At 31.1% G+C, this 17,927-nt stretch overlaps 1 protein-coding gene across 1 annotated transcript; it reads left to right on the forward strand.

Moving 5' to 3' along the window:
• The first annotated feature begins 1,633 nt into the window (after positions 1-1,633).
• On the forward strand, positions 1,634-14,621 carry LOC147067229 (thiamine transporter 1-like). The gene is made up of 7 exons (XM_085953714.1): positions 1,634-2,172; positions 7,956-8,086; positions 10,254-10,398; positions 10,911-11,032; positions 11,975-12,133; positions 12,639-12,883; positions 14,166-14,621. The coding sequence occupies exons 1-7, from the start codon at positions 1,938-1,940 to the stop codon at positions 14,500-14,502; spliced, it is 1,374 nt and encodes a 457-aa protein (XP_085809840.1). The 5' UTR covers positions 1,634-1,937; the 3' UTR covers positions 14,503-14,621.
• The last annotated feature ends 3,306 nt before the right edge of the window (positions 14,622-17,927 follow it).

Genomic DNA, 17,927 nt, shown 5'->3' on the forward strand with positions numbered 1-17,927 from the left:
AATGTAATAAAATGTGAATTTGTTCTATCGGTCCGCACCCTATTATTACATATATTTTATGGTCATATTTAATATTAATATTTAGTTTATTAAGTTTTCTAAGCATCACCTAAGCGATTTTTGACAAATTCATAGTTTTAATATTTTTATATCTATTTTAAAAAACATCGATTTTTATAAAAAATATAAATGTGTATAACTTGAAATCCTTTTTATTTATATCAAATCAATTATTTTTATAAATATAAATAAAATGTTTATATTAATATAAATAAAAAGGATTTCAAGTTATACACATTTATATTTTTTATAAAAATCGATGTTTTTTAAAATAGATATAAAAAATATTAAAACTATGAATTTGTCAAAAATCGCTTAGGTGATGCTTAGAAAACTTGATAAACTAACTTTTAATAATAAATATGACCATAAAATACATGTAATAATAGGGTGCGGATCGATAGAACAAATTCACATTTTATTACATTATTTACTATTGTAAGTTTGTCTTTGACTTAAAATAATTTTTTTTTTATTTTTAATGTTTTCAGATACATATTTATTCATTAATACAGTTGAAATTGTAAATTATCAAAAAAATGTCTCAAATTGCAAGCTTCGTATTTTTCCGCTAGGTGCCTATTTAAAAAAGGCTCAGTGAAGACTTCGCCTTAAAGCAAGCCTTAGATAAAATAATTAATATCATTTTTTAATTTCAACATAATTATTATGTTGAAATATTATTTCGATCAGCATTAATCTTTAGTGTTAAAATTCTTCTATATTATAAACTTTAGAAGCAAACTAAATTCAAACCATACAATGTATTTAGTCAAGTTGATATCAAAGATTTTATAAAAAAAAAAAATTTCAGTTTAGTTGTAAATTTTAAAATAATAATAATATTAACTTGCAAAAACTTGCTGTAAACATGTAGGTTGAACCTGAATAGTTTCTAGCAGAGAATTCCCAGAAACCACATGATGCCGGTAAAAAGTCACTGACGCAGAGTGAAAAAGGATGTCATTCCAGGCTCCGGTAGAGAGAGACAGGTTATCTCCTGGCTTTGAGCGGCGTCAGAAACTTTATTATTTTAATTCTCGTACACAGATTTTTCTATTGATATCTGTAACTAAAGAATCACTTGGTTTCAGTCCTTTTGCACTTCGGCTGCTGTGCTAACGTGTGCCAGTAAAATTGCAACGTTATACATGTTATTTATTAATTTAATACACTGTACTAAAGTACATATTCTGGAAAATAAATTACACCACTTCTCACTGCGAATATCTCTGATGTTGTCATGTCCTCGAAGATACCTAGCTAGACTGTATGTACTCACAATCATCAGGGTACCTACATAAACCCCTGCTATCTCCTTTGGATGTGACCCTATTACCTACTTGTAAGTTTCCTATTAGAAGTTGATTACCATGAGAATTTAAGGATAAGATAGCCATGTAATATATATTTTGTTTACGCAAGCATGGTTCATGGTCATGGTAAAAGTCTGCAGATTTCGAGTGATCTACGTGAAAAAAAAGTCCGAAGACTGTAAATCGTCGTAACTTGCGTGCCAATGGAGCACAAGCATAATAATTAAAAGAGCCAAAAAAATGGCAACACTTTCTCTATGGTTATTGTACATTAAAAAAAAGAAATGTCAAAATTGACAGTTCTGCATACATTCCATAACTTGGAAATAGAGGTTATCTATACCGGCTATGCTTGTGTATATAAAATGTTTTTCATTGCCCTTGGACGGAGTTTATCGAGAGAACGGCAATAACAATTGATCAGAATCTTCGACTCGAGACGACGTCATCATTGTCAATCACAATAATATGCGAGTTGCCTTTCATCCGCAGAACGCACCTGACAGCGGCGGGTGAAGTGTAATTTTTTTTTGTACCGGTGATGTAACAGCGAAATTTAAAATGTTGGAATGGTTGAAAGTGTCGCTATTGCTTTGTACGTTTGGCCTGCTTCGTGAATTGCGACCATCTGAGCCATACGTATCCGAGTTTCTTTTGGGAGATTGGCGAAATATCACAGAAGAAGCCTTAAACAAGGATGTTTATCCAGTGGGAACTTATTCATATCTGTCGCTCCTGGTGGTTGTATTTCTAGTAACCGATTACTTGAAATATAAACCACTTATCATCGTTTCTGGTTAGTTATTTAATTTCTATTAATTTACATATCTCAAACTTTACAGGTTCCATTATCAAGGTTCGGCCTCGACAATATGAAATTTTTAAATGAATTATGGCCCAAGATTCTAAAACTGCATCATTGACCACCTCTTAAAAGTGCCCATAAGTGATACTGGGTCATCAGTGATACAAACTATGCTAAAATTGCGACCTGTCTTCAGCAAAATACAAAAAACATATATATTTTGACGATTTATTCGATTCTTAATTCAATGAAATAATCACAAAAAATATGAACCAGTGAAAAAAATTGTTAAATTACTTTTTTCGTAGCAAACCAGAAACATATTTAAGTATTAGAAAAAAAATAGAAAAAGATTTGTACTGAATGAGACATGAATCTATAACCGTCGCAATATGAGGCCTGTATACTTTCTCAGTGAAATTTCCTAAAAATGTGCAAGTTAGATATTATTTAAAATTCTTTTAATATTGGCGACCGTCTTCCGTTATTTTGAATCAATGTATTAACTTTTTTTTAATAGGAATGATTCTTATATCTGGTATATTTGAATTGAAGAATATTTGATTGTCTAAAACTTCTCCTTTCTGTCTAATTCCTTCATGATTTTTTCCCTCCAAAATATATATTTTTTAAAATTTATTCTGCCTGGCCAAAATAAAATTAATGGTGAATTCAACAAATTCCGTTTCAAATCAAACTCGAGACAGAATTGATGAGAATTTATTATATTCCCGGTGCCAATTTCTCGAATTCTCGACATTCTCATTGACGATTACTAATAAATAAGAATCTTGAAACTTCTGAAAATTAATTTCTTGAGAAACAAGACATCTTCAGTGATGTCCCGTGGGGGTAGGCAGATTGAGAGTCGCTTAGGGGCGGCAGTTACTCGAAGGGCGGCAAATCGAGAAGAATTATTTGGTATAAGTATAATAGAAATAGCTAACTAAACTTAGTAATAATAAAAATATCTTTCCATTAAAAAATTCATCTTACCGGTTGGAAACAAAATGTATTAATTAACATAAAAGGTTTAACAGGACTGTAATTTTTTTGTCGGCTTTGCGATATCTAGTTTACTTTCGTTGCCCTTCGACGTCCTTGGTGACCAGAAACGACACGTGCAATGCGACCAGTGCTCACGAAAGTTGCGTTGGCCATTGAAACTACTGAGCGTTCCACTTACCGCTCCTGGTCAATAATCAAATCGTCGCAATGTCATTTTATCGATTATCGATTTAATAATGCCTAAACCTTTATGATCTCCGGATAAAATACCATTATAAATGTTGCAAAGTTTTGTGAAGAAGAAAAGCGACACGGATCGACCTTAATTCCTCGAGCAGAGAAAATTAATGTATCGCAAAAATGGCACGTAAGAAATGTGACACCCCCGTATGGTCCCCATTTGGGGATGTCTTTGTGTATCTTGAGAGGCCCGAATCGGTATCGAAGCCAACAAATAATGACGGCTGATTGCGAAAATAATTAAATAATGTTTAATATCTGTCTAATAAATATCTGACCGGCAACATTGTCCAAAAAAATACGAGTGGCAACGTCGCATTTTGCCCGGCTCGGAAGTGTAACCGTTTTGTTTTGAGCGAGAGAAGCTTCTTTGACAGCACGCAGAAAACACCGTTCGCTCGCGCTCGCATATTTCGTCACCCAAAAAAAAAAAAATTATATAAAATGTAGTAATCTAGTATATATTAACATCAAATAAACTCGTCGTTTCCGAAACAATTCCGGTGTGTTAATTATCCACCTTCATCCCGAATGCAGATGATAAAAAAGAATACTAAAAATAAAAGTGACAGTTTGCTATTCACCTTCATTCAAAATGGAGGGAAGTGATAGAAGCCACTCCATTACCAACATCAAAAAATCCCCCCTTTTGGTGGAAAAATATATATAAATTTAATTTTGTATGTTTTAGTCATTTAGTGGTATATATTTTCTTAGTAATGTATTCATACAACACATTTATTAGATTGGAGTCATGAAAGGATGATAAAAAATACTGTATAAAAAAATGGGGCGACATTTTGTCTAGGGACTTCACTGGACATCTTTTCTCATTAATTGTTGAGAATTGTCGAGACAATAAATCTCGATCACAACCTCTACTTATATGGTTGAAAACACTATGACTAAACTAGTGCCTTTTTACTGGGGATACTCCGCGATATGCTGTATCCCTACCTTTTTATAAAATGTGGTTTTAAAATTTATTTGACGTTTAAAAAGATTTCACAAATGTGCCTTTTAATAAACTCAATTAGATTTTTATTGTTGACTAAGACAATATTGGCAGTGATGTTTATCAAAATTGATTGAAGCTAAAAGAATAGAGTTCAAAACACCTAATGTTCTTTACCTACCAGCACGGCGAAAATGGCGTGATATAGTAGTCTAGCATTATTAACCACACACACTACATGAAACCTTGCCATACAAAATAATTTCACTTTTAAATGTACGAGCGTGCATCATACTGCATTGGTATTGGTGACGCGTCGCCGGTTTTTTGGATGCGGATTTTTTTGGATCGCTCAAAAATAATTTCGCGTTGCGTAAGGTTGATTGTAAAATACCCATAAAATGTGTTTTCTTTGAAAGAATACGCATTTGTTTTGAAAAATCTGGGATTATGTTTTATTTCTTTACCCTAATAGCGAAGAAGTCATAATACTAAACAGTGTGTTGTAGATTAGTGATACTACTGATAATAGTAGCTATTGTACAGGGGATAAAAACCTTTTTAAATAAACTTCCTGATTTAAACCACACAACTCATTTGATAGACTTCAACCCCAAAGTGATTTAATATAATGATGTATTGTAAATATTTTCTGACAATTTGATTGCAATTTAGTGATCGAAATTTCATCTAAACACCAATGGTCATACTTAAATGATTTATACTTTATGTATGTATCTGTGTGGATTTTTTAAAAATGCATTTAATTCATTATTTTAAAACAGAATGTAATAAATTTCAAAATTAATCATTTTGCATTTGACCTTTTGTATTTTCAGTATTAAAAAGCATTGTCAAATGGTGAAGATTTATAATTTTGTATTAATGCGCACGTTTTCAAAATTTTAAAACGATAACTAATTAGTGATGGTCACAATTATTTTTATTATTTACTTATTATATTATATCTTATCATGAAATAATAAAAAAATAATTACTTGCATGAAATGCAATAATTAATTAAATGTTATACTTTGTGTGATGTACCTACAGGTATGTACTGAAAGAGATTAATTATTATCTTGTTTTATTTATTAAATGTCTACACACTTATACTCGTATCTATTATACATACTTACTTATTAAGAGTGAGCTACATTGAAACATAAAAAATTGCAGCATTCCATGAGCACCATTCGTGTTTAACATCTAAAAACACAATATAAAACTTACAAACTATTTTATGGAATAAACATTTTATTATCAAATATTCAAAGGTTTTTTTAAATGTCAAAGAAACAAAAGTGGTAATCATATAATTTTACATTTTCCAAAAAATAAACCTTGAAATGCACACGGGTTTTTTCCGTAGTTCCAATTTGAAGTTGATATTAGATGAACAAAACAAATGAAAATAGTGTTGCTGTCATTCAAAAAATAGTTATTATTTAAATTATATGTGCATTCCTTAAAATAATGAGGAACATTTTGCAAAGCATGAGAAAGATTTATTAGAAGGTTTTAGAAGACACTGGTCATTTGGATGACTTCATTAGTTATTAATTGTGGAAATATGACTTTTACATAATATGGCAGTAGTAAAATGATGATGGGGTTATGTACCAACTTTATAGGGGGACTTCAGGCAATGTTTTTATGTTATTTTACATGAGGTATGTTCTTAAATTATGAATGCCAGCATAAAGTTACTAATAGTAAACAAGAATTTAGATATTATTTCTTACATTCTTGGATAACGCTTCTACCTAGATTTGTAATGGGTACCTAATATTGAATTATCTATAAAATAATTTGATTTTTTGATTTATCTAGAAATTAGATTTCTGAGATATCGCAATCTGAGTAAGTTTGTTTGATGTTTCAATCACACTGTGCTCTGCTTAGTTTTTTCAGTCAATTGATCGTACATATATATATAAAAGTAAATCATTATTTGACACGCATATGATTTTGCATACTTATGTCGAGAGAATAATTTTTGATATTTTAGCAAGTGAAAAAAATCCTTCATAACATTCGTATTGATTATTACTACCAAAATTACTGATAATGTTATCAATTACTTGTTTATTTGAATTACGTGATAATGTTTTTGCAACGCCATAATCAAACTCAATGAAAAGAAGTGCATTTATTTTGCCGGGTGGTTACTAATGTGTCCAACTTTGATATATCCGATACTTAGAACATTGAACAGAATTTAACAAATAATTTGTCTCCAGAGGTAATTTATATTCAATATTTTTATTAGACAGCATTAACAGTTACATGGTAAAATCACCAAATAATATAATTAATTATTATCACTGTTTGTGTGTTAATTCATACATAGATTATTTAGAATAATTCGATTGATCTTTTTTATCAGAAATATAAATATTTTTGAAACGAGCTAATTTATTTCCCCCATTGTTATCAGTATATATACTAATAATGATTAAATCTCATCGCAGTCATGGAGATACGATGAAACAGAAAAGAATTTATCTACAGAGATTACTAAGCAATTTGTATGATATAATTTCAGACGTCACTATATACTGATATTTTGTTGTAATATAGATTTAATCACGTAATTATAATTATTTACCATTGCAATAGACTAATTGTGATAATATTGTCTTATTACAAATTGCGACATTTGAATTTAGATTTTTGAGTCATTTTTTATTGCAGTTATTTTAAAATTTACTAAGTACTTAGGTATATTTTTATGAAGATGTATTGTATTAATTATTACTAGCAGATATGCCTCTGGTTTTTATACAAGTACTACTCAAATACTCATATAAGTGTCATGCTTAGTTTCACGAAAGGGTTTAATTAAATTTTATCATACCTAGGTATATTATATCACTGCTTACATTTGAGGCTACTATTTGCAAACACGGCTCATTCCAATATTGTTGAAAAGTTAACCTTGCATGACATTTTGTAAAGAAAAATACATTTTAAATGAATTTTTAAACAGTAGCTTCAAAGCTGGCTTTATTACGTACAAAATAACGCGAAACTTTCAAATGTGGCTTATTCCACAAGCATTTAGTTTCAAAGACGGCATAGGCTAATCCAAATTGTTATGTTGCAGAAATGGCTCAATCCAACTTTTGCTTTCAAGCGCGGCTTGATACAAACATTAAATATAAATAGATTCTTTATTAATATTGAATTGAATAAGTTTCCCTTTGTTTTCTATTTTAAATGTACTTCATTACAAATGAACTAAGAAATCAAAGAAGTTAGTCTTTTAATAGTCTGTATAACAGTTTATTGCATTTTGCCGTAAATTATGTCTTTGGGAATGAGCCGTGTTTGCAAATAGTAGTCTCATTTATAGTTAAATAGTTCTAAATTAATTCTAATCAAAAATGTATGGATATGTGGAGATAATAACAATAAATTAAGACACTAAATAATACAAAATGTGTTCTCACATACATGAATATCAGTGGGGCTATATTATAAAACATAGGTATACATATATCTGCTATAAATAGTTGCGATTACATGTTTGTGCTAAGTAAATTGATTTTCTTTCTCTAATTTTTAGGTTTATCTGGCATTATAGTCTACGCCGTTTTGCTTTGGACAGTCAGTTTGGAATGGCTTCAAGTATCACAATTCTTCTATGGCCTCTTCGTTGCTACAGAGGTTGCCTATTATACCTACATGTTTGCAAAGGTAACCTGTATTAATAAATATTACTTCTAGTATTCATAGAGCCTGTAAAGTGTAAAGTATTCATAAAAAACTAAATGATTTGTAAAAAATGATAATGAAAATAAATAAATAAATTTAAGATTATTTTGAATGACTTACACATTTCTTTAATTTTTATGCTACTACAGTACTCTCTCAGTAATCCGCCACCTCAAAAACCAAACAAGTGTCGAATTAGTGAGAGCGGCGGATTATACTGCATACATACAAAATATGGTAAAAATTAAAACAGGTAGGTATTTCGTAAAAATATATTTTTTTTAGAAATTTGTACTACGTTACTCACGTTAAACTTGTAGGTCCCTAGCAAATTACAGTTTTATTTGTAATCAAAATCAAGTATGAATCAACCTTTTGTCGTTTACCAGAGCCTCAAAAGTGTTGTTTTTCCAATACTCGATGCATGGCAGAGTTCTGTCACGAATATCATCTGTAAGGGATCTTGGCATTACGTTTGACATTAGACTGACATTTATTAGCCATATAGTTACCATTTGTAACAAAGCGCTTAAAATGTAGGGCTTCATCATGCGTACTTCCCGGGTCTTTTCGGATGTCACGGTATTAAAACTTTTATTTAATTCTTTAGTTCGAAGCAGACTTGAGAGTGGGTCTATTGTTTGGGCACCGCATCAGTTGAAGGATAGCCTTATGGTGGAGAGGGTTCAGAAGAAATTCTTGAGACTCCTTTATTTGAGGTTGTACGGATACTATCCGTGGCTTTATCCAACTGACTTTCTCTTAGACATGCTTACATACTGCAGTTTGCAATTTAGAAGAAATCTTTATTTGGCTACGTATTTTTTTCGACTTATACGAGGTATAAATGAGAACTCTGCCATTCTGGGCAGTGTTGACCTGTGTGTCCCTGATAACTATCTTAGAAATAGAGAACATCAGTTGTTTATTCTCCCAAGGTGCAGAAACAACCTGCCACTGGTAATGCCAATTGGGAGGACGATAACTATGTTCAACGAAATTGCTTCGGGTGTTGATGTATTCCACCTACGTGAGGATGAGTATAGGTGGACGTTGTTTTATAAATTCTTAAAATAGGATCTGCTTAACTCATCCGGTGTACTTCCTTGTACCTATCTAATTAATATTTTTGTATGTACATATTTCTACTGTTTAATAACATACTATGTATCTCTTTTTTTATGTAACACTTACTGTTTTAAGTATACTTCTTTGTTTGTTTATATCATGTTGTGAACGTCTTAAACTTATAATTTGTAATGTCCACAATATGTTAAAAATAAATTGAAATTGAATTGAATTGAATGAATTTACTAAATTATACATATTATTAAACTAAGTTTATTAACTAAATATTAAACAGTAAATCACTTGACACAACCAGTTGTTCAGTGAGGCAGATATTCTTGAATGGCTTAGGATCCCTGGCTTTCCCTATGACCAAAAGCTTCAGTTTGTGTGTCCCGGTCGCATTGGAGCATGGCATAATATTCTGAAGCGGTCATTGGGTACTTTCCTCCCTGGTACATTACTTTCTTCGAGATGGACGTACGTTTTACGAAGGAGAAGTTTCTAAAATAAACCCGTCTCATCTGCATTGTATACTTGTACGCGGCGAACTACTTTTAGATTCGATTGAATTTGACAATCGAATACCAGTAAATTAAAGAGCTTGATTTTGTGCTTTCAACTAGTAAAAATAACAGCGGATTATAATAGTTGTCGTATAATCGAGCGACGGATTACTGAGAGTGTACTGTATTTCTATTGTAGAAAATATTTTCAATATTAAAAAGCATTGTTAAATGGTAAAGATTTATAATTTCGTATTAATGATTTTGTTGAAAATTTTGACCCTTTTTCTCACCCAAGACGGAAAAGTTACGATGAATAAAAAAATATTTGACAATCTATATAAGTAGTAATATTTTTGTTATTTCTTTCAATATTATCAGGTTATGAGAAACCCATGGATCGTATCACTAATCATCATCAGGAGTGAGACAATATTGGATGAATTCTGATTTCCTCCAATAACTCTCTCCACCAAGTAGGATCCAAACCCGCAACTCACAGGTTTCGAAGCATAGTTCGTTTACCGATCTTCTACGGAGGATTTTTTATTAATTTATTATAATTTGTTTAATAGGTGGATGAGGAGCACTACGAAAAAGTGTCCAGTTGGACAAGGGCTGCTGCATTGGTGGGAAGGTTTATTTCAGGAGTGAGCGCCCAGCTTATTGTCTCCTTTAAAGTTTTGAACCTTAGAGAACTTAACTACATAACATTTACCAGTGAGTACAACTTGACATATATTTTTATCTATATAATATCAATTATTTATAACTTGCCATCTGAAATATACTAAAGTACTATTGGTGTATCTATGGTTCTTTTATTATAGCCAACGTTTGACGGCTACACTGTTAGATTAATTTTCATTTTTTTTTTTTTTTTTTTTTAAATATTTTCAACATTTTTGATAAAAATCTATATAAGTTTAGAGGTCATAAACATATTTGCTAAATCAGTTACACATATCTAACTAATGAAAAATCAAGGTTACAGATTTTATGATGGATAATTAGTTAGAAAAATAACATTTGGCGTCATAAATTTAATTAGGAAGGTACTCAAATTTTTTTACTAAAATAATTATTAAGATTCTAAATCAAGAGATTTCCTATCTGAACAGATAATCAATAAAGCCTTTATTTTATGAGTTTTTTTTCGATTTTTAAGTACAAGTAGCAAATAAAATAGATATTTTTTCTAGAACTAATGCAGATTACTCTTTGCCCTCTAGCCCAGGTTCTGAGCATATTTTGGGCTATTCTATTACCTAACGTGGGTCGCAGTATTTACTTTCACCGTGAAGTGACGGAACCGCGACCATCTGACACAGCATCCGTAAAGCAACCGGTTCAGGTATAGTTCATATTAATTTATAAAAACGAAAAATATTCATGATTTATTCTAAGTGTCAGTGGCGAAGATTACTTACTAAACATTTATTTATCATCTATCTTGAAAAAATATTTTTTATCATGAGGATTTAACAACCCCCCACTTAAGTTCAGATTAATATTGATCGACTGAGGACTAAAGGGGCACAAGTTGTTTGGAGTAATCTTCACACCACGTCACAACATCACATACCTGTTCATGTGTAAAAAAGATTCAAACTTGTATCTGCTTTGTATGATAAGTTATTAACACTGTTCCTAACATTTGATAATATTTTATGAACCCTTGCATATAGCAAGTTATATTGTTTCATTGAATCAGACATATACTTGTCTATCTAGGCACTTGGATCCATCAATCATCAGTTTCTAAATTAGTTGTTATTTGTAAGTATAATTATGTAGGTTTTTATATTAAGATTTAGTGACACCTGTACCAAATATGTCACAGCTGTCGATAATTGAATTCCATCGAAAATAATGAATTTGCGAAGGATAATCGAGAATAGTTTTTAGTCGTATAAATCAATAAAATATGTCTCATCATTAATTTAAATGTGAAGTCGTCGCAATAATGCCTGTTGCTGTAGAAGTGGGTGTGGGCTCGAATCCCGCACTTGGCAATAGTCATAATTAATATGTTATTTTTTAATGTGTTTTTGAACCAAAAAAAAACCCAGTGAATTTGGCGAATGGTTAACGTTTATTCCTTCTAAAAAAGTCTCTTATTAACCTCACTCTGTCGAGTCCCATATGCTGCGCTTGGGTGCGAAAATGATTATCACCTTTTGGTTCATTCTTAATAAAGTGTGTTTACACTTGCAACGCTCTAAATTTTCAGAGAGAGTATTAATATAAAAAAAAGTAATGGCATTAATATACAACATATTTAATTGTATTTCAGATCGGAGGACTTCGTCTTCTCTGGGAGCATGCTTATTCGGCATATACACGACCAGAGATTCTTGCCTGGTCATTCTGGTACGCGTTTTCATCTGCGTTCTTTGTCCAAGTTCAGTCATACATGCAATTGCTTTGGAGGGAAGTCTCACCCGACCGAGAGGTAAATCACACTTTCTTTCTAGTTATTTATCAGATTTTTCAATTTTATTATACTACTATTGTCATTTCACGAAGCCCGTGGTGGCTCTTGGCCGCCTCTAAGAAACATCCCCACTTTCCTCATCTGCCACAACCTGTCTCCACTTCTTAGGTCTCATTGTGTCTCTTTGTATAAAGTCCAAAGTTTTCTGACCCTCCTTTTTTTTCAGTCTATTGAAGTGGAGACTTTTGAATGGTTGGTTGTGGTTGCCTTAAATTCTTGAGATCCGGCCTATCCAATGAATGCACCCCACTTTCAAGTTTGATACAATAGAGGGATGCTATGCGCCATCTTTGTCACAAACCGCTTTGATGAACCTTCTCAATACCTTCCTTTCAAAGATTATAACAAGTTATTTTCTACCATCATATCGGAAATGAAAAATGCCTTTATTAAAAAAAAAATCAGTACTACACAATTAACACTATTATTATTTATTGTTGTGTAATTTGAACTACCTATACAGAATCTTTACAATGGCCTAGTGGAAGCAGCGCTAACAGTTCTTGGGGCGTGTGCGGCACTATTGGCGGGTCGAGGAGGAGCGGGATGTAAAGGATCGAAGAGATTCCTTAAGATTCTTCCGGTCGTAGTGGCTGCAATTCAAGGAGTCGCCGCATTGGTGTCAGCGTTCGCTAGAGAAGTCTGGATCTGCTATGTCGCTTATGTTTTATTGGGCGCACTTTTCCATTACATGATCACCATTGCCAGGTTTGTTGATTTTGAGGTTTTAATCAAGATGTAGATTACCATTTTTATTGTAATTTCTTTATCAAAATATAAACAAGATACCTAATTAATATCATTATGTAATACTTTCAAGGATGTTATTGTTATAACCGACAATAACGGGTTTCCTAATAAAATGTGTACGCACGTTAATTAAATATTAATGAAAATTAACTTTATCTTTATTAACGTAAGATTCATTTTCAATTCAACTATGTATACATTTTTTGTGACATCTGTATATTATCTTTTATTAAAGCAATGACTCTCTAGAGTTGCAAACCTAGCTATCAATTGTACTGTGCCGTATTATTTTTTAAAGGTTAATTAAAAAGAATTAATTTATTTATGTGGTTTGAAATGCTGCAATGCTTGCAATTTAATTGTGTGAAAGAAGATATATTATGCTAGTGTATCAATCTGCAATCTGTTATATGGTGTCAAAATTGTCAGAAGATAGATTGAAACAAAAGCGGAGTAAATTAAGTAAACATTTTGTGACTAGTATGCCAGGAGATATGGCATGGCTTATAAACATTATCTTTTTGTTGGAAATATATTAAAAGTGGGTATATCATAAAGGCTGTCTTGTATTTCGATTAAGTATTTAACCATTATTCCAAGAGATGGCAATGTTTGTACAATATAATTTTTTTTTTTTGTTTAAAACAGTCGACCGGGGCTAGTATGAGTGTAAAGTACACACGTATACACGGTAATTTTCTAAAACCGGCCTTGTGCGTACAGAATTTGAGACCGCATATACGCGCTGTGGCATACATCCGGTATCTCAATTGGTAGATAAAGAGACACTTATTATTAGGATATATATATCTGCGCTTATTAATCGCACCAATTCATGATTAGTGCTTGAAAAATTTTTATTAAAAAGAAGAAGAAATCCAATTTTATGAATGTAAATCACTTTCAATGAAAATAAAGTTGTTTCTGTAGTGTAGCTTGGAGAGAGGTCGGAAGAAGACTGCGTCTGGCGATGTGTCGTGTCACACTTTTCTATGACTGTTGAATCGCACAAATCTCGTGTTAGCCGGAATCGATTTCATTGGATGATTCTTTTCGTGTCGTGTGCAAATCAGCAGGGTTGTCACACGAAACATGTCAGGGTTATCAAAAGATTATTTAACATGATGATTAGAAGGATATTTTGGTCAGGAATATTAAACGGTAGACATAGTGTCAAAAAATCCTCCTAAATGCATATTCAATTTATTATCACCTAATTTATTTTTATTTTTGTTTACAGTTCAGAGATTGCTAGAAAACTGGTGTACGACAGTTGCTTTGGTCTCATCTTCGGCATTAACACACTAATCGCGGCGTTGTTACAATCTCTTCTCACTTTTATTGTCATTTCAGACCAGGGACTACAATTGTCCCTTAGAGATCAGTACAAAGCGTATGCCATCTGTTATTTCATACTGAGTATTTGTGCCCTAATAGCTTGGGCTTCCATTTTGTTTATGAAGTGTCGACGAAATGGCGATACCAGTCAATTGAATGTTGAAACTGAAAGCAGGACGTCTGAAGACGTTATCGGAAATATTGATGATCGGATGCATACTGCTGTTACTGTATTATGAAAAAAATAAAAGTTAAAATGTTTAAATTTATCTAAAAATGGTTCGAAACTTAATCTGAGCTGGAAAAATCAGTAAACTATGTAGGAAATATATTAGTGTATGTGATTAATTGGTCATTCATTTGGTCCGGTCACGATTCCTGGTGTTGTGATTTTCTCAAAAGCTGGGTGTTTGATATTGTTTCACTTCTATTACTAAATACACTACTGCTTCACTACACTACTCTCATTGGGCCTCATGTCCTGTTGTCATATTAAAAATAATATTTATGTATATAATAGAATATATACATAATAATTATTATCTAGATTATAATAAAATTATAATTAATGATCAGACAAAATATTTTTATACTATAAAGGAGTATAATTCTAAACGTCCTCATTCTAAAATTGAGAATAAAGCCATATTTTTTGTCAGGAGATATATCCGTGGTTACATGCATTTGCATCAAATTACGCTTTTACCAAAATGCGCATTATCCATGTAAATTATTGTTGACTTCCATTATTTAGTAAAATATTATATTTGGTAAAATTTTTTATTTGAATTTGTACTTGGATTCATAATATTCTTTAAATTGTTAAATTTTGTGATCAGTATTTATTGTAATGGTTTAATATATTAATACCGCGAACAGACCACAATGATACCTTATGAGGTAATGATAATGAGGACTTTATACTATATCGTGTGCAATATAGGTATCAGGTACCAATGATATTAGTTGCAGTACAAACACTTTAAAAGTAATAATTAATCTTTCAATGAAAAACCTAGTTTAGATAATTATGTAATAGTATTTATTTTGCACATGTTATTTAGCCGACGGAGCGCAATAAATATCATGGCAGACTATGGATTGTACACCACTGCTTAAAATTGTTAAATTATGTTTAATTTGGCTTGTATATACATAAATACAGTGATCTTTGATCTTATACTACTTGTATTTTCCTGCCAAAGTTCACGATATTTTTCATAAATCTGTAGTTTTTTGAAAATTTCGAATTATGGGGACTTTTGCTAATTCGAAAATAATTTTTCGAGGTTTGTTAGTTTTCGAATTATTGGAGTCATGGTGTTTATACTTGTGAATTCCATTTACTTATCAAGCCGTTAATTATTTCAAGCGAAACAGATTTCACATTTTTCTTTTACAGAAAGAATACATTTTCAATATGTAATGCATTGACTTACAATCATCTTAGATATTGGTAACAATTTTTTACTCTCCTTCATATCATAATCAATGTTCATTTTTCCAGCTGACGGATAAGAAAACATTTTATTTATTATTGCAAACCCATAAGATGATTTTATTGATCCCCTATGAATTCATACAATATAAATATGGAATTTAGCTGATGAATGATTGTAATAATATTGTTGGTTATTTGGTCCATTTGTGTCTTTATTATTGTTTGTAAAAGTATTTTTATGAATTCGGTACTATTTTTAATGTAGAATAATAATCTAATTGTAATGACATAATTGAAAAATGACATTAGTATAATATAATATTAACTTAGACCAATTTTATGAGACTATGACCCAACACTGTATTTAATTATGTAGGTACTTAGTTATTACTACTGAAAATCTCTGTGACATTTAAAGGCACTATGTACTTATTAATCAATCTTATGTTTATTTATGTATTTCGACAATTTTTAAGGTAACGTAGGTATATGATTTCCATGAATTAGCGTCCTTTAAATTGATTTTTTGTGGTAGTAATTACCATCTACAGAGAATTAAGGCAAAGTGCAGTGCTACTGTAGATTCACTAGACTCTAGAACAGTGGTTCTCATGTGTGGCCACCAGAGAATTTTGCTGCGGCCACCAACATAATTTTCAGTATTTAATTTAATTATCTGGGCTAACGTTAATTATGTGTTATTCAGTCATGGCCAAGTACTTAAAAACCATTTTAATCATACCACGGTTGAAAAATTTTGGTCGAAGTTATACGTTGACCAAGAATCAAGTCAATTCAAAGAATTGGCAACAATTGCTCTATTAATATTGTCGATTTTTCCTACTACTGTATACTGTGAAAGATCATTCAGTGTAGGTAATGCACTTCATAAAAAACAAATATCGAATCCAGTAGACAGATGTAAACTTAGAAGCAGCCATGCGGCTCGCATTAGAGAAAAGGAATATTGGGGAAATTTCACTTGCATTATTTTTAAATAAAGATATATGTAGGTACTAAAATGTTAAAATTTCTTTCATTAAATGGACTTGTCTATAAATAGATTGATCCATTTTATTAGTAAATAAAATTTAGCTTTATTTTTTTCAATCACAACAGAAGTGGAATTTGGTGCGGCCACCAGACGTTTCCATAGAACTGTCAATGACGGCCATAGCTAAATTTCATGTGAGAACCACTGCTCTAGAGGCATCTAGCAATCTAGTACTTATGCGGTTCATAGGAATTGAACATGCACATCATCAGCTACACAGCTGATGACAAATTTGGTAGCTATGATATCAAATGGTATGATAGCTATGATAGCTATGGTAGCATATGATATCAAGCTTCAGTATAATACTGAAGCCAATTCGATATAAATAAAAAGACTTCATATTAAAACAAAATTATAGGAAAATCATTTTTTTATATTAAATAAACAATTTATTAAAACTAATGAATTAATTAAAAATGTCATTGATATATTCGAGAGAACTCATTAAATTGAATTTTAATGGTAAATAACCAAAAAAATATAGGTTCCGAGTAATGAGATTTTTTAAACATTTTTTTTAATAATGTTTATCTTTGAACTAAAATCTATTATTCTTTTTACTGTTTTTAGATATTGATTATTTAAAACACCATAATTAATGGTAAATTTTCTGTAAAATGTATTAAATTCCATCTTTAGTATTTTGTCGCTAGATACTCCTAATAGCACTGCAATCTCCCTTAAGAGTGATAAATATATTTTTTCAATCGCCGATGTTTGATTCTTATTAAAAATTTTGTATACATTATTTGACCTATTTTTGTATTGTGTTGTGTTTTGTATTGTGCCAACTAAAATAATAATATTAGGCTTACATTTTATTAGACCATGAAATAGGTAATTATTAATTAAAGTTGTTTTTCTTTGTTTCTATTTTAATTATAAAAGTTATTGTTTAATTTTTAAATCATTTTAGATAGAATAGATAGTGCAAACACAATACCTGAAAATTTATGTATCAAAATGTATTGTAAAATTATAGTGACAAGATGGGTTTGCTCCTATGCGGAGCAAATTAACCTCCACAGAATGAAGGTTATAGTAATGGATTTTTATAGGGAATTTACAATTCATTTGACTCATTGGGTTACATCGGTGACGGGCACTCTGCCACTAGTCAACCGTGGGGTTTACATTTACATTAAACTTCAATTTGACATACTTTT

Source organism: Rhyacophila brunnea, unplaced genomic scaffold, assembly GCF_057557595.1.
Source record: "Rhyacophila brunnea isolate RB1 unplaced genomic scaffold, BYU_Rbru_1.0 scaffold_4, whole genome shotgun sequence".
Taxonomy (NCBI): domain Eukaryota; kingdom Metazoa; phylum Arthropoda; class Insecta; order Trichoptera; family Rhyacophilidae; genus Rhyacophila; species Rhyacophila brunnea.

Bases quoted from the DNA above. Each gene is read 5' to 3' on its own strand.
- LOC147067229 (XM_085953714.1), top strand. From the start codon at position 1,938: ATGTTGGAATGGTTGAAAGTGTCGCTATTGCTTTGTACGTTTGGCCTG. The intron at 2,173-7,955 runs GTTAGTTATTTA...TCTAATTTTTAG, and splicing joins ACCACTTATCATCGTTTCTG to GTTTATCTGGCATTATAGTC. The intron at 10,399-10,910 runs GTGAGTACAACT...TTTGCCCTCTAG, and splicing joins TAACTACATAACATTTACCA to CCCAGGTTCTGAGCATATTT.